At 45.1% G+C, this 22921-nt stretch overlaps 1 protein-coding gene across 3 annotated transcripts in view; it reads right to left on the minus strand.

Annotated features, from left to right (window-relative positions):
- SASH1 (SAM and SH3 domain containing 1) overlaps positions 1–22921 on the minus strand; it is a 512910-nt gene that overhangs the window by 221613 nt on the left and 268376 nt on the right. For all 3 annotated transcript variants that reach the window (XM_033936578.1, XM_033936577.1, XM_033936580.1), the window contains exon 5: positions 11963–12003. In XM_033936578.1, the coding sequence (XP_033792469.1) occupies positions 11963–12003 (41 nt within the window). The remainder of the gene's footprint in view (positions 1–11962; positions 12004–22921) is intronic.

The following is a 22921-nucleotide window of genomic DNA, read 5'->3' on the forward strand; positions in this document are numbered from 1 at the left end:
GTTGCCTAGCCAGTTGTTTTGTTGACTTGCTTGGAAGGCTAGCGTTCTGTTTAGGAATCTTTTGTATTGGCAGGTTTTTATTGAAGGGTGGCTGAACAAAAGTATTCTACGTGTGGGTCTGGTGGAACAATCGAATTTAAAATGGGAGACTAGGTACAGCGGGGCCATGCCAAGGACAGATTTGAAACAAAGGCAGGCAAATTTGAATAGCACTCTTGCCATGTCTGGCTGTTCAATCCATCACTTTGCAGACCCCTCCCACGTCCAACAGGGCTTGTTCTAGGCATTTTTGACTTGGACAAAAAGTTGGACGAAAATGTGTTTTAAAGATGGACGATTTAGTGACTTGGACGATCAGATCGGCAGGACGTATAGTTAGACCATTTTCGAAATAAAAAAAAAATTCGGGATGTATTTTTCGAAAATGTGTCCTAGGCTGTTTTTTACTTTGGACAACTTGCGACTTAGACGAAAACGGATTTAGACGTCCCTTTTGATTATGCCCCTCCATGCTTTCTGAAGACGCTTTTTCAGTGCAACCGTCATTTTAAGGATGTTCTCTTTTAACCAAATAGTAGAATTTTCTTCTGACCAGCCTTTATGTTCAAGAAAATAAAACCTGCAGTGTCTACCCTACCTTTTGTTTTTTCCATTTTTGTTCTTTTCTTTTGAAATTATTGTAGTTCTTCCCCCTCCTTTTTGTGCCAGTACATTCGTCTGTTTTAAAGTTTAGTTTTGCTGTTGTTGTTGCTGTTTTTGTTTTTTGTTTTTAAACTTTGATGTTATTTTAATATTTGATGCCATTTTATTATTCTGTCTTAATTGTTTTTACCCCACTCAAATGTATTATGAATGTTAGCCGCTATGAAAAGGTGGGATAACAAAATTTAATAAACTTGAAACAAATGCGTTTTATGTACTTGTTGAGAGAAACAACTCGATAAACAAATGGGGCTTAGTGATAGTTTGAAGTTCGTGAGGGAAGATTGGGTTCTGTTGTGTAGTAGAAGCTCATTCCAAAGTTTTGGTCCTATATAATGAAAAGCAGATACAGTATAATCTCGTTATAACAGACTTCAAGGGACCTGGAAAAACAATCCTTTATATCCAGAGTCCATTATATCCAAAGCTGCAATTTTTTAAAACTTCATTTAGGTCAACTTGAAACAACGTTCAATCAATGAACAACAGTCACTTCACAACCATATCAGCAACATCAAGAACAAAACTCAGCAAAACATTGATATGGCACGAAATGATTGCAAAACCAGAACACTAAAGGCTCCTTTTACAAAGGCGTGCTAGGGCCTTAACGCGCGGAATAGCCCGCACTAAATTGCTGCGCGCTAGCCGCTACCACCTCCTTTTGAGCAGGCGGTAGATTTTCAGCTAGCGCGCACCATAGCGCGCGCTAATCCAGTGCGTGTGCTAAAACCGCTAGCGCACCTTTGTAAAAGGAGCCCTAAAAGATGTTCTAAAGCATTATATTGTACTGTACTGGAAAGAAAAATACTCTGTCTTTTTCTTTTGGGTTGCATTTTGATACTATATCACCGGCATGCCACGCGCCTTGTAGGCGGAGCCTGCATGTCCGTTATAGCCAAAGAAAACTACAGCTAAAAGCGGCTCTGGGGACCAAATTAGTTGTCCGTTATATCCGAAAGTCCATTATATGCGAGTCCGCTATATGCAATGATTCTCTGTATATTTATAATGGCGCACGGCGGGACCAGCGGACCTCGTCCGCTATAGGCGAGGTTTCATTATAAGCGAGTCCGTTATAACGAGATTATACTGTAGTTGGGAAGAGGAGAGACAAAGCTCCCAAAGTGTATGTGGGGGGGAGGGGGGTGGGGGCAAACTGCAGTCGGAAGAATTAAGTTAAGCGAGGTGGTACATATGGAATGATTAACTTGATCATGCTGGGAATACCTCTAACAATTAGCACACAGGCTTTGCATTTTCTGCATTGTAACTACAAAACTTTAGCAGAATTTGGTAGAAGGACCCCCTTAGTTATAACTTCCTCAACCATCAAAAATATATCAATTAATCAAATTTCAATTATCCACATGTCTTCAAATTACCATAACAGAAAATAAATAACGTATCACCTTTGACATTATCAAACTACAAAACATACAGAGTAAACTATATAGCATATGAAAATGACAAAACAAAAATAATCCAGAGAGAAATTAGATTTTGTCATAGACTAATATTTCCTAGGGCAAAACAAAAGAATATATAAATATATTAAAGCTGTTTCTCTATTACATTTTGTTGCTTGAGGTTCCTTTATTGTTTTTTCTTTTGATCTATTGTTAACCCCACGTCATAAGATTTTGCTTTCTGGGTGGCCAGTTCAAACTGCAGCTGGGTTCCAGCTGATAGATTAAGTTTTGGGGATATATCATAATCAATGGAAGCGACATAAAAGAATTCAGCGGGTTATTTCATCTTCAGATACATTTAGTGTTCTTATGACTTTGTGCAGAAATGTCTGGGCTTACTTCATTTTGGCTTCTACAGTGTGAGAACTAGAAAAGTTAGACTTATAAGGGAACCCCTAGATTTTGTCCTCTAACCCTACTATGGCCCAGAGTATGAAATGCTTCGATGCTCATAAAATTCCAGACACAAATCTTTAGCCAAATGCTTGCTATACTTTTCAGGGTGCAGCTATATATCTTGGCTTTGATTTAAGCAGCTTGTTACATAAGAATATAATAGCCATACTAGGTCAGACCAATGATATATCTAGCCTAGTATCCTGCTCCCAGCAATGGCCATTTACAAAAGAGAAAAACATCAGAAAGTGGCATAAAGGGGTAGATGGATAACTTGAACATTTTGGCGACAGCGTGGGCAGAAGACCTCCAGTGTGCACTTACGGGCCATCAGCTACAAAGGGTATTGAAACGTATTCAAATGGTATCTCCTAATATCACCCACTGGGAAATGCAATTGAAAATTGTTCTGAGACTCTATATCCCACCAGAACGAGCTGCCCGAATGGGGATTACGCCGTCTCATTTATGCCCGAAATGTGATCATGCTCATGCTTCCTTGGGTCACATGCTTTGGGCCTGTCCTAAAATTATCCAGTTTTGGAGTCACCTGGGACACTATGTTACGCAGCTTTGGGGGAGGCGCTGGCTTCCACAACCAAGAGCATTATTTGGGTATTACAACATAGCCACGCCTAAACCCAAGGGAATGTCCGCATTTATAACCAGAGTACTCTTGCTGGGGAAGAAAGCCATTCTCACCAACTGGCTGTCTACTACTCCCCTGACTTATGCTCAATGGAGATCCCTGATGATAATCCATGCAACGCTAGAGCGGAGATTGGTGGGAGATCTGGATCGTGGACCGGGTCGTAGATTTCGCCAGACCTGGGAATGTTTCTGGCAGGATCTCACTCCACATGCACGTAGCAGACTCTTGAATATTTAGGAAGATCTCGGACTCTCAGTTTCATTATGGCACTGGACTCCGGGGGTGGAGAGGGTTGGGTGGGGAGGATGGTTGCATTGTTCTTTAGTGTAATAAGTTACCGATTGTACTTTTTGTTTTCTATTGGAACAATAAAAATCATTTGAACATAAATGATTTGATAAAAGGAAAAAAAAAAAAAAGGGGTAGATGGATGCTTTTCTTGCCAAACTCATCCAATTTGCTATTTTTGAAACCTATTTTCTAGATGGATATCTATGCTGCTGAGCAGTAGTTTATCTAAATCTCAAGGTGGCGTGTTAGAGGCATGGTGTGGGCAGGACTAGGGCAGGCTTATGACTTGAATGACTCAGTATTGACTTCAGTTTTTAATCCACGTGTTTTTATATCGGGACTTTTAGAGACCCCTGAGGAGGACAGTATTGTCGAAACACGGACCGTGTTGGGTCCACAGTTCCCAACGGTTTGGGTCCTAGATATATTTTATGTGAATTATGAATTTGTATATTTCTTAATAAAGTCTGCATCCTGAACATCACCATCTCCACAGAGTTTTTGTCTTCGCTGGATTCATATTTTCTGTGGGATTAAGGGTCAACCTTTTGCTTGTTTTGAACCTTTTTCTGCCATAATCAAACATTTTAGAAAACGTCCAGTGCACAGTTTGGATGTTTGGAGATAGACCTGCCTTAACTCCACAAATTTCAGGGGAGTACTGTGCATTGAATAGTAATCAGGTTCCCTTAGGTATTTTCCCTATCTGTCCTGGCAGGCTCACCATCTAACCGTGATACCTGGGGCAATGGAGTGATTTGTCCAGTCACAAGGAACAGGTGAGACTGAACTCACAACCTCTGTGTGCTGAGGCAGTGACTCAAACCACTAGGCCATCTATCCACTCCATACATGGCTCCTACCAGGGCTGCAGGGATATTTTTACTCTGTGTATTCTGCAGCCTGCCTACCTGAACCCAGTCCTCAGCACTGCCCATTTTCCCTATGATGTGTGTTTGGGGGAGGTAGGTAGATTTTCAGAGAGGGATTTTCTGCAGGTAACTCATGGAAATTCCTTTAGTAATTGCACCTTCATGTGTTTGGGATGAGTCTCAGCAAAATAAGCCTTTCAGAACTTTTGTCGGTCATGCTGCGTGGTTAAAAAATTATTTCCCATCTCCTTCCCCTCACACACAAAAAAACAGGACCACATCCATGGGTTTGTGTCATTACTAAGAACGGTCTAGATCAGTGGTCTCAAACTTGCGGCCCGCCAGGTACTATTTTGAGGCCCTCGGTATGTTTATCATAATCACAAAAGTAAAATAAAACAGTTTCTTGATCATATGTCTCTTTAACTATAAATTACAATATTATTCTTAAGACTTAGCTAAAAGGAAAGATTTATAAACTATAAAGAGTTTTAAAATTACCTCATGCAAAATTGTCATTTCTTTAATAAGACATTAACTATTTTTTCTGAGGCCTTCCAAGTACCTACAAATCTAAAATGTGGCCCTGCAAAGGTTTGGGTTTGAGACCACTGGTCTAGACACACGGTGATATTGATATCTTTCAGAGATATAAAAATAGATGCACAATCACTTTATTAATTTAGTGAAGAAATGAAAATGGGGAAAGTATGTGGAGCATGGCTCATGGAATCCCTTTCTGTGTGCATTTATATGTATATGTTACTATGTATTGATGTACTCTCTGTTTTTGTACTTTCTCTGAAATGTAACAGTTCTCTTGATGTGAATTGCCCAGAACTATTGGTTGGGTGGTATACAAAAAACAAAATTATTATTATTATTATATGTATGTGGCAAAAGCAGCTAGAATGAAGCATAGCTTTGGAAAGAATAAACAAAATAAAACCAAGTGTGATAATACAATACACTATTAGATGTCATTTACAGTTTAACCACATGGTGTCACTGTCCTACAGCAACAAGTACATTAGTTGGCAGTACATTAAGACAGGTATATGATTCAGTAGGTTTCACAGTAAAAACCCCAAGAAAGCAAATGAAACACCTATCTGAATCACTAGAAAGCAAGTTCATTCGAGTTGCATTGTGGTCATACTGATGGGACATGTGGTAGGGAAAGTTTGAGGAGCATCCTCATGGAATTATTTCCATTCATGTGTACGTGTATTTGTGATGTTGTGTGTCTTAAGAACATAAGAATAGCCTTTCTGGGTCAGACCAATGGTCCATCAAGCTCAGTAGCCCATTCTCATGATGGCCAATCCAGGTCACTAGTACCCGGCCAAAACCCAAAGGGTAGCAACATTCCTTGCTACCGATCCAGGGCAAGCAGAGGCTTCCCCCATGTCTTAATAACAGACTATGGACTTTTCCTCCAGGAATTTGTCCAAACCTTTCTTAAAACCAGCTATGTTATCTGCTTGTACCACAACCTCTGGCAATGCGTTCCAGAACTTAACTATTCTCTGTGTGAAAAAAATATTTCCTCCTATTGGCTTTAAAAGTATTTCCCTGCAATTTCGTCGAGTGTCCCCTAGTTTTTGACAGAATGAAAAATCGATCCACCTGTACCCGTTCTACTCCACTCCGGATTTTGTAGACTTCAATCATATCCTGAGAACAAGTGGACTGATATTTTGCTCCATCAAAAATTACAAAGACTAGAAGTTACAGGGAAATATTCTTAAAACCAATAGGAGAAAATATTTTTTCACTCAGAGAATAGTTAAGTTCTGGAACATATTGCTAGAAGATGTGGTAAGAGCGGTTGACATAGTGGGTTTAAAAAAAAACATTTGGATAAATTCCTATAGGAAAAGTTCATAGTCTGCTATTGAGACAGACACGGTGGAAGCCACTGCTTGCCTTGGTTTGGTAGAATGGAAGGTTGCTACTATTTGGAATTTTGCCAGGTACTTGTGACCTGGATTGTTCACCATGAGGTTGGGATACTGGTCTGGATGGGTCATTGGTCTAACCCAGTATAGCTATTCTTATGTTCTTATATTAGGGAGTGCTAGGGAGGTAAAATTCCTAAATGTAATAAATCACTGCTTCGTGAAACAACAAGAAAGGGATCTATTTTAGATTTAGTCCTTAGTGGAATGCAGGGCATACTACAATAGGTAATGGTGTTGGGTCTGCTGGAGAACTGTGATCATAACATGATCAAATTTGAGCTTATATCTGGAGTGAGGCCACAAAAGAAATCTACTGTAGCAGCATTTAATTTTTGGAAGAGTGACTGATAAAACGAGGAGAATGGTTAAAAAAAATTAAAAGGATCAACAGCAAAGGTTATGACTATAAATCAGGGATGGACATTTTTAAAAAAATACCATCTTGGAAGCCCAGATCAGATATATTCCATGTATTTACAAAGGTGAAAAGAAGAGCAAATGACAGCTGGCATAATTAAAAGGTGAAGTGAAAATTAGAGCCAAAAGAACATCTTTTAAAGATTGAAAAAAGGATTCAAATAAAGAAAATAAGAAGCAACATAAGCACTGGCAAGTTAGATGCAAAGCATGAAGGCTAAAAGAGAATATGAAGAAAAACTTGCCAAAGAGTCAAAAACTCATAGTAACAACTTTTCAGCTAGATCAGAAGCAGAAAACCTGTAAAAGAATCGTTGGATCAACAAGGAACAAAAAGGGTACTCAGGGAGGATACAGCCATAGTGGAGAAACTGAATGAATTCTTTGCTTTGGTCTTTACAGAAGAAGATGTAAGAAATAGAGAATGACACGAGGAAAAAATTTGTCTCAGTCACTGCCCCGTCCCCGCGACCACTGTCCCTGTCACTGCCCTGTCCCTGCCCCATCCCCATCCCTGCAACCACTATCCCCGCCTCCATTGTCCCCGTCCCCACAACTACTATCCTCACAGCATCCATACATCTGAAAACCTGGCTTTTCTCAAAAACCTAACTCTCCCTCCTCTCCCGACATTCTAGCCCGCTAACACTCTTCCTTCTCCGATCTTCACCCAACCCTTCCTTGGAGTTCCTTTCTCATTATAATTCCTGTAAACCGTGCCGAACTCCACAAATGTGGAGATGGTGCGGTATATAAACCCAAGATTTAGTTTAATTTAGTTTACTAACCTCAGTACTGCAATATTTAGCTTATTACTTCTTTATAAATCAAAGTTTTGGCTGCTGAACTAGAGAAAGAGATGTTCAGTTGGCAGGGCTTTGTTTATAAATTTTTATCAACACAACTAATATACTACTTTATCCTAAAGCAAAAAAGGAAATAAATAAATAGAATTTTCTTTTTCTATCTTTATTGCCTGACGAACTTGCTGCACTTCTTTGAGGGAGTAAACAGGTGGATAGACAAGGGCGGCCCGGTCGACATTGTATATTTGGATTTTCAGAAGGCGTTCGACAAAGTTCCACATGAACGACTACTTTGGAAAATTGCATGCCATGGAATTGAGGGTGAAATACTCACATGGATTAAAAACTAGTTGGAGCATAGGAAACAGAGAGTGGGGGTAAATGGACAATTCTCAGACTGGAAGAGCGTCACCAGCAGGGTGCCGCAGGGCTCGGTGCTTGGACCTGTGCTCTTCAACATCTTTATAAAAGATCTGGACATTGGAATGACGAGTGAGGTGATTAAATTTGCAGACAATATAAAGTTATACAGAGTAGTGAAGACACAGGGGGATTGTGAAGAACTGCAGAGTGACATAATCAAGCTCGAGAAATGGGCATCGACATGGCAGATGAGGTTCAATGTGGATAAGTGCAAAGTGATGGATGTCCAGGGCGGTACTTAGAGAGACCTCCCAGGAAAGGGACTTGGGAGTTCTGATCGACAAGTCCATAAAGCCATCTGCATAATGTGCTGTGGCAGCAAAAAGGGCAAACAGAATGCTAGGAATGATCAAGAAGGGGATCATGAACAGATCAGCGAAGGTTATCATGCCGCTGTACCGGGCCATGGTACTGCTGTACCGGACCATGGTACTGCGTCCAGCACTGGTCGCCATACATGAAGAACACGGTACTACTTGAAAGGGTCCAGAGAAGAGCAACTAAAATGGTTAAGGGGATGGAGGAGTTGCCGTACACTGAGAGATTGGAGAAGCTGGGCCTCTTCTCCCTTGAAAAGAGGAGACTGCGAGGGGACATGATCGAAACATTCAAAATACTGAAGGGAATAGACTTAGTAGAGAAAGACAGACTGTTCACCCTCTCCAAGATAGGAGAACAAAAGGACACTCTCTAAAGTTGAAAGGGGATAGATTCCGTACAAACATAAGGAAATTCTTCTTCACCCAGAGAGTGGTAGAAAACTGGAAAGCTCTTCCAGAGTCTGTTATAGGGGAAAACACCCTCCAGGGTTTCAAGACAAAGTTAGACAAGTTCATGCTAAACTGGTGAGACTGGATTCATTTGGAGCACTGTTCTTGACCTTGGGGCCACCGCATGAGTGGACTGCTGGGCAGGATGGACCACTGGTCTGACCCAGCAGTGGCAATTCTTATGTTCTTATGGTTTCTGCTTTCCTCATCTTTTCATTCAATTCCTTCCATCCACTGTCTGTCTTCTCTCAGCGCCTTCCATTTGCTCTGTTACTGTGTCTCTCCCTTCATTCCCCCCCCAATTGGTCTGGCACCCATCTTCTTCCTTCCGCTGCCCCCATAGTCTGGCATCTCTGTCTTCTTCCCTTCCAGCATCTTCTAATCACTCTCTGTACCCTATTTCTCTTCAGCGTCTTCTTCCTACTCTCTGTTCCCCATTTCCCTTCAACGTCTTTTCCCCACTCTGCCTTCCCCATTTTTTCCCTTCAGTGTCTTCTTCCACTCTGCCTTCCCCATTTTTTCCCTTCAGCATCTTCTCTCCACTCTGCCTTCCCCATTTTTTCCCTTCAGCATCTTCTCCCCACTCTGCCTTCCCCATTTTTTCCCTTCAGCATCTTATCCCCACCACCACCCTTCCCTCTCACCACCTCACCGCCCTTCAGTATCACTCGCTTGGCCCAAGAATCTTCCTCCTTCCCCCTTGTGTCAAGAGGAGAAGCTTCTGCCCAAACACACGCGACTGCAGGTAGCTCGGCCGGCTTCAGCAAGTTACTTTACTAATGTGCCGCAAAGGTAAGGGGGAGGGAGATAGATTCGGTAGGTAGGAAGGAGGGAGGGGGCCGCGTGCGTGATCGGTGACCATGTGCATTCCCTCTCTTAACTGCGGGGACAAGGCCATTCACTGCTCCACGGAGTGGTGGATGGCCTTGTCCCCGTGCCCGTAGTGAGCACTTTCCCCCCACCACCACTGTTTCGGCGGGTAACAGCCACCACGTCATTCTCTAGTAAGAAATTTACCTGAATCAGAAATGTTTTTCAAGGGTGACAATGTGGCGAACTGAAAGAAATCTCAGTGAATCTGGAAGATGTATTGAGCCAAAACACCAAGTTAAAGAGTGATAAATCACCTGGACTGGACGACATACATCCCAGGGTACTGTAAGAACTCAAACATGAAATTGCTGTTAGTGATTTGTAACCTGTTACTAAAATTGTCTCTAGTACCTGAAGATTGGAGGGTGGCCAATGTTATGCCAATTTTTAAAAAGGGCTCCAGGGACAATCTGGGAAATTACATACCACTAAACCTGTCTTCAGTGCCAGGCAAAATAGTGGAAACTATTATAAAATGTAAAATTATGGAACACATAGACAAATATAGTTTAATGGGACAGAGTCAGCATGGGTTCATCAAGGGAAGTCTCGCCTTACCAATTTGCTTCATTTATTTGAAGGTGTGAATAAACATGTGGATAAAGGTGAGCTGGTTGATTTAGTGTATTTAAATATTCAGAAAGCTTTTGACCTAGTTCTGCATGAAAGACTCCTAAAAAATTAAAAAGTCAGGGGATAGGAGACAATGTTTTGCTGTGGATTAGGAATTGGTTATTGAACAGAAAACAGAGGGTAGAGTTAAATGTCCATTTTTCTCGATGGAGGAGGGTAAATAGTGGAATGTCACAGGATCTAGAGTAAGGCCAGTATTGTTTAACATATTTATAAATGATCTGGAAATTGGAACAAGCGAGGTAATTCAATTAGCAGATGACACAAAACTATTCAAAGTTGTTAAAACACATGAGGACTGTGAAAAATCGCAGAAAGACCTTAATAAATTGGACTGGGTGTACAAATGGCAGATGAAATTTAATGTGGACAAATGCAAAGTAATGCACATTGGGAAGAATAATCCAAATCATAGTGTCCTTATGCTAGGGTCCACCTTAGGAGTCAACACCCAAGAAAAAGATCTGGGTGTCATTGTAGACTCTACGCTAAGATCTTCGGCTCAGTGTGTGGCTGCAGCAAAAAAAAAGCAAACAGGATGCTAGGAATTATTAGGAAAGGGATGGCAAATAAGACCAAGAATATTATAGTGCCTCTGTACATGGTGCGACCTCACCTTAAGTATTGTGCATAATTTTGGTTGCAGTATCTAAAAAAGATATAGCAGAATTAGAAAAGGTTCAAAGAAGAGCAACCAAAATGATGAGGGGAGGGGGGGTGATGGACCTCCTCTCATATGAGGAAAGACTAAAGAGGTTAGGACTTTCAGCTTAGATAAGAGATGGCTGAAGAGGGATATGATTCAGATCTACAAAATCCTGAAAGGTGTAGAATGGGCAAGAGCGAATCGATTTTTCACCCTTTCAAAAAGCACAAAAGCCAGGGGACACTCAATGAAACGAAACAAATGGGAGTAAATATTTTTTCACTGGAACTTGTTGCCAGAGGATGTGATAACAGCGGTTAGAATAGTTGAGTTTTAAGAAAGGTTCGGACAAGTTCCTGGAGGAAAAGTCCATAGTCTGCTATTGAGACATGCATGGGTAGCGTGGAATGTTGCTACTATTTAAGTTTTTGTCAGGTATTTGTAACCTGGATTGACCATTGTTGGAAACAGGAAACTGGACTAGATGGACCAATGGTCTGACCTAGTATGGCCATTCTTATGTTCTTACGCATTCACCAGCGGCTGGTAAATATATCATTCTACTTGAGTTTATCCGCTAAGTCCCTTCCCTTACCTTGTTTAAAAGCAGACTGAAAACTCACCTTTCTGGTATAGCCTTTAACCCATAACCCTACTCCCCACTGCCCACCAACCTAGCCAGCAGATTAACCATTCCCTTGTTTGTCTGTTTAGATTGTAAGCTCGTTTGAGCAAGGACTGTCTTCTTTGTGACTCTGTACAGAACTGCGTACGTCTGGTAGCGCTATAGAAATAATTAATAGTAACAGTAGGTGTATATGTATATGTTTAGACAGGCAAAAAAAATGTGTCTAACCATCTCAATACTGCTTGAATAATAAAGTATTGCTGCTGATATATAGCGATGCTAATGTATGCATTCATTTAAAGCTGCTGCTGCTGCCATTTACATTAAAAATGGTGACTGCTGAAGATTATCTCTCATAATTCCTAATTATATGCAATACAAAAATCTTTCAAAACACTGGAAGTGAACAATACTGACCTACAGAGCCTTCTTCTGAGCTTGATTTATGGAGAGAGAGTCTGAAACACAAAAGAAAGGATTATTGCGTTAACAGTACCACAAGGGAAGTGTCTTGTTACAAGTACACTATAAAACTTCAAAAGCATCAACACTTCTCTGTTCCTCGTGATCCCTGCTGACAGATAAAGGGTTTTCTCTAATACGAAGCAGGATCCTTTTCGATACTGTGCCTCTTTAACCTCCCATAACCTGAATGTTTGTCTCAAGGAACTAAAACAGGGTTCTTATGATCAGAAACATTAATGAATGAAAAGAAGAATCCAGCATATGTTTGAAGTAGGGTTGCCATTTTTATTACACTTTTAATTGCACTTAAAGGTATGTCATTTCTTTATTTTTCCCCTCCACTGCAGCTCCTTGTGACTCTGGGCAACTCACTTAACCCTCCATTGCCCAGAGTAATAAGAAGCTGCAGTGTGGGGGGGAGGGGGATGGGAATGACTATATATTTTAATCAAAATGCAATCCTAAAAGAATTACAGAATAAAAAGTAAAGCTAAGAACACAAAATGCAAAATTTTTTTTTTTTAAAAAATCTAAAACAGAAAATTAAGCCCAGTAAGAAGCAAAGAAAAAAATGGCAGTGTCGCTTTGAGGTGAAAAAACAAACAAACTAGAATTATGGCTGGCAGTAGTACATAAGGATCAAGAGATTTTTATGTCACTGTTCAAAGATCCTCAGTAGTTATTGGTCTGCTGGGGTAGAATTCCAAAAATGCACTATTGCATTACTGCATGTTAACATGCATTAAAATGCTATTTACCACAGGGCTCATTTATGCAATTTTTTAAATTTATTTAAAAATGTATTACCCGCAACATCCTACAATTCTGAACCGGGTACAATAAAACATACACAGTAAAATCATGACATAAAACAAACACAATAAAATACAGCACTGAAATAAATAATATTCAAATAAATACTTAAATAGTCTTAACAAGTTTCCTAAACTGCAACACATTAGTATCATTCTTTACCTTAACAGGTAAGGGTTTCCACAAGGATGTACACTGCACTGTCATCCTCCTCCGATGAACACTTCAAAGCCTCACTACTTTAACTGACAGAACTTCAAGAAGCAAAGCAACCATTTAAGTGTTAGCAGCTTTAAACAGAATTTGAATGGATGGAAAGGATTTTCTGCCTCAGAACAGCTCCAAATGGATCCAGACTTGAAATCTTCAGACTGCCAGCCAGCAAGACACTGACTATGACCTCCGTCCCCATGGATCCTCATCCACGAGGTCAGGGGTGGGAAAGGCAGCCCATGCCTTGAAACCCGGGTGGGTTTCACTCCAGATGCATACAGCCTGCGCTTGAAACCCGTGACAAGGTCACTGGCAAGTAGACTACCAGGGGAAGGGACCCCGAGTCTAGATATGGTGGCTCACAGCAGGCTGGCTCCACAGATCCACCAGATTTCTCTGTGAAGCAGCAGTCTGGCACCCTAGGACTGCGTCCTTTCCTCCAACAAGGGACCACTGGAAAGAGGTCTCAAGGCACTGAAGTCACCGAGAAAACTATTTTTAAGTGAAAAAGAAGCAGAGCAACTGCAAAAGACTTCTGCATGGATTACTTGCAGAAATGGTAACTGGATATATTTGCTAGCTCTCAGGCTAAGGGGGTGGAGCACGTGCTTATAAAAATTTGTGGATTTCTGCAACTCCCACATTGCGGGTTGGGATTGAACACCTAGCATATGGAATCCAGAAGGGACATAACAGAAAGGATGTTGCAACTTCTAGTAAACTAGGCCCTCTTTTACTTCGCCATGGTAGAGGTTTCTACTGCGGCTCGTGGCACTAAATGCTTAGACACTGCTCCAATGCTCATAGGAATTCTATGAGTGTCGGAGCAGTGTCGAAGCATTTAGTGCCACGGGCCACGGTAGAAACTTCTACCACGGCTTAGTACAGGGGGGGGGGGGTTAATATAATAGTCTTAATACTATTATATCTCAATATAAGTTGTTGTAATAACATGCAAAAGCCCATTACTGGAGTTCCAAACAATTAAAAGGAGAAAATAAGAAGGAATAACTAAAGAAAACTTTCCTAACAGGAAAGCATTTTTAAAAAATGTCCAAAAATCAGGGAAAGAGTCCAAAAATTAGCTGATAATGAACCAAAAAATTTTCCCATGCAGGGATATCTTCAAAAGCTAAATAACACAAAAAAGAGAAGAAAATGGAGTGAAATCATATAAGCACGAAGGGCAGAAGTCACCAGGGCTAGAATCTAAAAGCCAAAATGTGAAATTATTCTTGGTTTCTAGGCATATTCTAAGAAGTAAATGCAATGTGGAAGACTCCCTTTGCTTTGGTATTTGCGATGTTCTTAAACAAACTGTATTTATTTCGGGATTCTAACTTTTCTAAAGTACACAGTTAGACTGGTGCTAATTTGCAGGTATGAAACAGCAGAAAATAGCCGCTCTCCCAAATTTAGGAAAACAAGCAATCTGCTACTGACAAGGAAGTATCACCAAAGCTCTGAAGCAGTGGAAAAGTCAGGCACTGAGAAACTAAGCTACCTCAAGTCTTGTACTCTCTGGCTGAGCCAGGAATGGGGGGTGCTGCAGAACAGTGTTCAAAGCCCTAAAGGCTAGGGTTACTAGATGTCTGGATTTCCCCGGACATGTCCTCTGATAACCCTACTAAAGGCAAAAGTCTTCAATGCAAGGCCCATAAACCAATGGCAGCCCACGGAGACCTTTCGGGTGTCTCATGCTGCACTCTGGAGTTTCATCCCCCATCCCCATCCCCTAGAATGCTAGGAACGATTAAGAAGGGGATCACAACAGATCTGAAAAGGTTATCATGCCGTTATACCGGGCCATGGTATGCACCACCTGGAATACTGCGTCCAACACTGGTCACCGTACATGAAAAAGGACATACTACTACTCGAAAGGGTCCAGAGAAGAGCGACAAAAATGGTTAAGGGGCTGGGGGAGTTGCCCTATAATGAGAGGCTAGAGAAACTGAGCCTCTTCTCCCTTGAAAAGAGAACACTGAGAGGGGATATGATCGAAACATTCAAGATATTGAAGGGAATTGACTTAGTAGAGACAGAGAAATTGTTCACCCTCTTCAAGGTGAAGAGAACGAGAGGGAACTCGCTAAAGTTAGAAGGGAAAAGATTCCGTACAAACGTAAGGAAGTTCTTTTTCACCCAGAGAGTGGTGGAGGTCTGGAACGCTCTCCCGGAGGCTGTTATAAGGGAAAGCACCCTTCAGGGATTCAAGCCAAGGTTGGATAAGTTCCTACTGGAACAGAACATACACAAGTAAGGCTAGATTCAAATAGGGCACTGGTCTTTGACCTAAGGGCCACCGTGTGAGCGGACTGCTGGGCACGATGGACCACTTGTCTGACCCAGCAGCGGCAAATCTTATGTTCTTATGTTATAACAGGGCAGAATCAACACAGACTGGTCATGCGTTCATGGATCACCTTTGTCTTTTTCCCTTCTTTTGTAAGAAATTTTATCACTGAACAATGCTCCAAATCTAGCAGTTTCTTACTTGATTCACACGAGGACTCTCCTGACATCCTGTCTCTTAGAATGTTAGACTCACACTGAGCCACAACTGAGTAAGCTTGAGACATGTCATAACATGCACAGACTTGTTTCAACATGCTTGCTACTTTCTTTCATACTCAGGTAGAGAAATTATTTAACACCTCTCATATTACTCTTAGAACCCTTTTCTTCCTTGTCTTTCTCCTAGTCCCTTTCTGAAGGCTATTTAAATCTACATGCCTATTACAGACTGAAAGAGTAGTAGTTGGTCTCTATGAGTTTTAATGCTACTCATAATAAACACTACAGCCAGTAGCATAGTAAGGGAGGGTGAGAGCTGACTTGGCAGGGAAACCAGCATCTCTCCTACCCCCTCAACATGGGAGGGGGTCTTTTAAATGCATCCTCCTTCCCACCCACCTCTTGTAGCTGTCACTGGCAGCGAGTAGGGTCTCCCCCCTACTGCTTGTGCCGGCCTCAGCCTTTTCTCTGATGTCACTTGCTGTTTGTGGGACCAGGAAGTGATGTAAGAGGGCAGGCTCAGCTGGCGCAAGCATGGGTAGGAGAATCTGCTTGCTGTCAGTGACAAATACAAGAGGTACAGTAGTAGTGAGAAGTGTAACTCTTACTTTTTTTTCTTAAACTTATATATAAAAGGTATAAATAGTTTCTCTGAAGCAATTATCTCAGGTTTGAATATTCAAGTTAAAGTAAACCTATAGTCTAGAACAGTGGTTCTTAACCTTGTTGGAGGTACTGAACCCCACCAGTTTCATATGCGTGTTCACCGAACCCGTCTTTATTGGAAAAATAAAATATGATTTTTACAAATTCAAAACATAGGTATACAGTGAGGGAAAAAAATAATATCAATTTTGAAAACAAAAAAGTTCTCCTATATTTCGAATAATAATAACATAATAATGAAATTTATTGCAAATCAGTGTGACTTCTGCTGTTGCCTCTCAGAGTCCAGTTCAGAAATGCGCGGCTTTACCTGGCAAGTGCCACTCTCATGTCATTTTCGCAACAAAGTCTGTTCCTTTTCTTCATTTTTATGTCCAGCATCCTTGAAAAGGATTGCTCGCAAAGATATGTTGTAACAAACGGTATGAAAATTTCCAGAGCTTTCTTAGCAATAACAGGGTACGTTACCAATTGTTGACACCAAAACGTTGAGAGCGTTGTTGTTCTGAAGAGCTGCTGTTGAACCTGGCTCTGCTGAATTTCAATGATTTCATCGAGGTATTCATCATTGACATCTGTTGTCTCAACACTAAACGTGAACGGCTGTCTCACCCATGCTGGATATGACTCTCTTGTAGGGAAGTATCCGTCAAGAGACTTTGCAAGCTCATCTAAGTGCGTGGCAATAGTTTGCTTCAGTTCCGCGGGTACAGAAATGTCTCCGATTCCAGATACATCTTCGATCTTACTTACACAGTTGTCTAGCAGGGGAAAGTTTGCGAAGTTATCGTTTTCTGTTCGTCGTTTCCATAATGGTAGCTTTTTTTGAAAAGCTTTCAGGTTTTCTTCCGCTTAGATGATGTTGACTCCACCACCCTGCATCTGCTTATTGAGATGATTGAGAGCTGCAAAGATATCAGCCATGTACGCTAAAAATGAGAATGAAAGCACAGTTACTTACCGTAATAGGTGTTATCCAGGGACAGCAGGCATATATTCTCACATGTGGGTGCTTTATCCCAGGACAAGCAGGCATGATATTCTCACATGTGGGTGACGTCATCTACGGAGCCCCGATGCGGAAGCATTTTCAAGCAAACTTGATTGAAGATTTAAGTTTGCTCTGCTGCTCCACGCATGCGTGCCTTCCTGCTCCACTAGGGGGTGCATCCCCTCGTGGTCTCCAGTTCACTTAACTAGCCAAGAAGCCAACCTCGGGGAGGTGGGCGGGTTGTGAGAATATATGCCTGCTGTCCCTGGATAACACCTGTTACGGTAAGTAACTGTGCTTTATCCCAGGACAAGCAGGCATGATATTCTCACTAGTGGGTGACCTCCAAGCTAACTGAAAAGGGATGGAGGGAAGTTGGCAATTTAAGCAAATAGATTTCGCAGTACCGATTGGCCGAACCGGCCATCGCTTCTGGACAGTGAGTCCAGACAGTAGTGGGAGGTGAAGGTATGAACCGAAGACCAAGTGGCAGCCTTGCAGATTTCCTCAATGGGTGTGGACCTGAGGAACGCTACGGAGGCTGCCATCGCTCGGACTTTGTGTCCCGTTACTCGACCATGCAGCGCGAGACCAGTCTGAGCGTAGCAGAAGGAGATGCAATCGGCCAACCAGTTGGACAAGGTGCGTTTGGAAACTGGGTGACCTAACCGGTTTGGGTCGAAGGACAAAAACAGTTGTGGGACTTTCCGGTGTGATTGAGTGCGTTGGAGGTAAAAGGCCAACGCTCTCTTGCAGTCAAGAGTGTGGAGCGCCACTTCTCCGGGGTGAGAGTGGGGCTTGGGGAAAAACACAGGTAAGACAATGGACTGATTGAGATGGAAATCAGACACTACTTTAGGTAAGAACTTTGGGTGGGTGCGGAGTACCACCTTGTCGTGGTGGAATACCGTGAAGGGTGGGTCCGCTACCAGAGCTTGTAGCTCACTAACCCGCCGGGCGGACGTGAGCGCGAGTAGGAAAATTACCTTCCAAGTGAGGAATTTTGGATGGCATTTGTCTAGGGGCTCGAATGGAGGTTTCATTAGTTGAGCCAGAACCACGTTAAGGTCCCAAACCACCGGGGGAGGTTTGAGAGGGGGGTGGACGTTCAGCAGACCCTTCATGAAGCGAGAGACTAAGGGATGGAGCGAGAGGGCTTTCCCTTCCAGGGGCTGATGAAAGGCCGTGATTGCACTGAGGTGTACTCGAATGGAGTTGGTTTTTAGGCCGGAGTGAGATAATTGAAGTAAATAGTCAAGGAGCAAATGGACGGGGGCCGACACCGGGTCCTGGCTGTGGGAGGCGCACCAGGTTGAGAATCTGGTCCACTTTTGGGAGTAGCAGGTTCTCGTCGAGGTTTTTCTAGAGGCCTCCAATATCTCCTTGACTGATTGAGACACGGGTAGAGCAGTCAGGGGGAGAGAAACCAAGCATTCAGATGAAGAGATTGAAGATTGGGATGTAACAGTGAACCCTGACCCTGTGATAGTAGAGAGGGAAACAGAGGCAGAGGCAGTGGATCTCTGGCACTGAGTTGAAGTAGAAGGGAAAACCACGGCTGGCGTGGCCAGCGAGGGGCGATCAGGATCAGGGTGGCTTGTATTGTTTTCAGGTGGACAAGCGTCTGCAGTATTAGAGGGAACGGCGGGAACGCGTACAGGAACCTTCCCTCCCAGTCGAGGAGGAAGGCGTCGGCCTCGAGCCGGTCCGGGGAGTGTATCCAGGAGCAGAAGAGAGGCAGCTTGTGGTTGTGGGGGGATGCGAACAGGTCTATTTGAGGCGTCCCCCACTGTTCGAACACCCATCGTAGGGTCTGAGAGTGTAGTGACCACTCGTGTGGCTGGAGGATGCGGCTGAGTCTGTCCGCCAGACAGTTTTGTTCTCCTTGTATGTACACCGCTCGAAGGAAGGTGTTGTTGGAGATTGCCCATTTCCAGAGGCGCAGGGCTTCCCGACAAAGGGACCAAGACCCTGTCCCCCCTGTTTGTTTACATAGTACATCGCTACCTGGTTGTCGGTTCGGATGAGAACCACTCGGTCGTGGAGCAGATGTTGGAAGGCTACAGCTGCGAGATAGATGGCCCGAAGCTCTAGCACGTTGATGTGGCAGCGACGGTCTTGTGCTGACCACATCCCTTGGGTGCGTAGGCCGTCCAGATGGGCTCCCCAAGCGTACTCCGACGAGTCTGTGGTGAGTACCTTGCTGTGGGGTGGGGTGAGGAAGAGCAAACCTTTGGAAAGATTTGAAGAGTCGGCCCACCAGCGGAGCGATTGTTGCAATGAAGGAGTCACTGTCACGGGACGGTCGATCGGGTCCCGGTCTTGACGCCATTGAGAGGCCAGGGTCCATTGAGGGATTCTCAGATGGAGGCGGGCGAAGGGTGTGACATGGACGGTGGAGGCCATGTGGCCCAGGAGAGTCATCATCTGTCGAGCTGATACCGAGGTCAGCCGGGAGATCCTTCGGCTCAGACTTACTAACGCCTCTCGGCGCGGAGGGGGGAGGAAGGGACGGAGGCGAACCGTGTCCAGCGTGGCCCCGATGAACTGTAGGGACTGCGAGGGGCGTAGTTGGGATTTTGGGAAGTTTATTTCGAACCCCAGACTTTGTAGGTAGGTAATAGTCTGTTGGGTCGCTGAGATAACCTCTTCCCTGGACGGGGCTTTGATTAGCCAGTCGTCCAGGTAGGGGAATACCTGGAGGCCCTGGGAACGTAAGGTTGCTGCGACCACCACGAGGCACTTGGTGAAGACTCGAGGTGATGATGCTAGGCCGAAGGGGAGGACTCTGTATTGTAGGTGCCAGTCCCCTACCTGGAAGCGCAAGAACTTGCGGTGAGCGGGGTGCACTGGGACATGTGTGTACGCCTCCTTGAGATCGAGGGAGCAGAGCCAGTCGCCCTCGTCGATCAGGGGATAAAGTGTCGGTAGGGAGAGCATCCGAAATTTTTCCCGTACCAGAAATTTGTTGAGGCGTCTCAAGTCTAGTATTGGGCGTAGGTCTCCCATTTTTTTCGGTACCAGGAAGTAACGGGAGTAGAAGCCCTTCCCCCGTTGGTCAGGGGGAACCTCCTCCACTGCTCTCAGGCGAAGCAGGTCTCGAGCTTCGGAGAGGAGTAGGGGTAGCTGAGTCCGGTTGGGAGGACAATTCCTTGGGGGGTTGTCCGGAGGAATGGCCCGAAAGTTGAGAGAGTATCCTGATGAGATCACGCCAAGGACCCATGCGTCCGACGTGAATTGTTCCCAGCGAGGTTAAAAGGCTTTGAGCCGACCCCCGATGGGAAGGAGGCCTGGGACTATGGCGGAGGGGGCCCGCCCCCTTCCGCGTATCCCATCAAAAGGACGGGGATGGTTTGGTAGTCGCAGGCGGTTGGGACTTGGGCATGGCCCGGTGGTGGGCTTGCGGACGCCTGGGTGGGGGCCGCGAGAAGGCAGGGGTGGATTTTTGTGGGTAGCGGCGCGGAGGGGCCCTATACGGCCTGGATGCGGGCGGTTTTGGCTTTTGTCGGATAAGGGAGGCAAACGAGCGTTCATGTTCGGAGAGGCGTTTTGTAGCTGCCTCGATAGTGTCATCGAACAGTTCTTTTCCCACGCAGGGGAGGTTAGCCAACCGGTCCTGTAAGTTGGGGTCCATGTCGACCAGGCGCAGCCAAGCTAGTCGGCGCATGGCGATAGCAAAGGCTGCCTCTCTGGAGGAGAGTTCGAAGCCATCGTAGGCCGCGTGGAATAGATGAAGGCGCAGGTTGGAGAGGGACTCCAAAAGCAGGCCGAACGTTCCTTGCCGGGAGGCCGGTAGGTCAGTCTCAAAGGCTTTTTGTCAATAGTCCAATGAGGTGTTTGAGGTAGGATGTGAAGGTGAAAGTGTAGCTTTGCACCCTAGAGGCGTTTTGATATAGTCTCCTGCCGAATTTGTCCAGGGTTCGGCCTTCTCGGCCTGGGGGGACCGCTGCTGAGACCCTGGATGGGTGAGCCTTTTTCAAGGAGGATTCTACTAGCAGCGATTGGTGGGAGAGCTGTGGTTGTTCGAATCCCGGGTAAGGTACTGTGCGGTACTTGGCCTCCATTTTGGAGGGTACGGCTGTGACCATGTAGGGGGTCTCCAGGTTCCTGAAGAAGGCCTGTTGGAGTACCGGGTTAGGTGGTAAGCGAAGGGACTCTCTGGGCAGTGATGGCATATCCAGCTCCGCCAGGTACTCCTTGGAGTATCTGGAGTCGGACTGGAGGTCTAAGTCCAAGGCGTGGCCCATGTCTTGGACAAAGCGAGTGAAGGATGGCCGGGATGTTCCCGGGGCCCCGTGCGGGGTTGGTGAACGAGACCTTCGTCGGGTGGAGAAGGATGGGGAGGCTTCCCTCGAGTATCGAGGTTCCTGCTCCGATCCATGCTCCGAGGCCGGGGAAGCACTGTGAAAGTGTTCCGGTGTTGTGGATCTTCGGCGTCTCGAGGAGCCCCTCGGAGACGATGCCGGGGTTCGGGGTACCGATCGATGTCGAATCGGTGACCTCGATCCGGACTCCCTCGGGGAAAACCTGCGACCTCGGGTCGGGGTCCCGGCCCGAGGGGGGGTTCGGAGGATGCGCGGGTTGGAGAGTGATAACTCAGCCACCCTTAGAGGTCCCGTACGCGGTGTGGGAGAACGGCCTCGTAGAGTTGGTGAACCTCGGGCCTTCTTGGAGGTACGGCGGTTCGAGGTTTCTGTCGTTTTAGCCCGACGTTTTGCCCCTCGGCGGTCTGCGGAGGGAGAGCGTCTCGGGTGCCTCGGCGAGGAGTCCGAGGAGGATGGGATGCGGCGGGGATTGCGCACCTTTCCTCGAGGTTGTTCGATGCGAGGCTCAGGCTGGTCTGGCACAATCGGGGTCGAGGTCAAAGCCGATTGAAACTGGGCCATTGCAGCGGACAGCTCCAACGTGATCATCGCTCGGAGTAGGTCCTGGAAGACGGGCACGGACAGCATCGAAGGCATGTCCACTGCCTCGGTGCACTCAACCGGGGGCGACCTCGTATCAGAGTATTCCCGTGTGGGGTCACGTGATGCGCACGAAGTAAACGGACGTGCGTTGCTGGGCTCCGCGAACCGAACACCAAAACCCTGATAAATATCCGAATTGGCAGCTGCGGGGGGTGCGCTGGACTGGCAGGCACGGAGCGTCGGGACCGGGAGGTTCGGCGGTGTGTTTTTCCGTGCGGAAGAAGCCCCGGAATGCCCATAAAAACAGCAAAAACCCCGAAGAGCAAAAACAGCACGCTGGAGCCAAAAATGGCGTCGGCTCCCGCCTCGCCGCCGCTGGAGCTGGGCGACTGGGCTATAGAGATCTCTCGCCTGGTGACCACTGCCCTGGAGGACCGCCTAAATAAACTGCAATCGGCGGTGGATGGGATCAATGAAAAATTTGAGACCCAGGCTCAGCGGCTCACAGAGGTGGAGAACCGTGTTTCAGCTGGGGAGGATGAGGCCCTTCAGACACAGCGGCGGGTGGATAGCCTGCAATCACAGGTGGCTGCCCTCACGGAAAAACTTGAGGACACGGAGAACCGCCAGAGAAGAAATAACCTGAGGGTTGTGGGGCTTCCGGAGCTGCAGGGTGCGGATGCACTGTACCTGTTTTTCCATTCCTGGCTGCCAGAACATCTTGGCTTAGAGACCTCGGCCATGTCTTTTGTGTGTGAAAGAGCACACAGGCTGGGAGCCACTTCAGGAGCTAACTCGAAGCCC

The sequence above is a fragment of the Geotrypetes seraphini genome, chromosome 3 (assembly GCF_902459505.1).
Source record: "Geotrypetes seraphini chromosome 3, aGeoSer1.1, whole genome shotgun sequence".
Classification (NCBI taxonomy): Eukaryota; Metazoa; Chordata; class Amphibia; order Gymnophiona; family Dermophiidae; genus Geotrypetes; species Geotrypetes seraphini.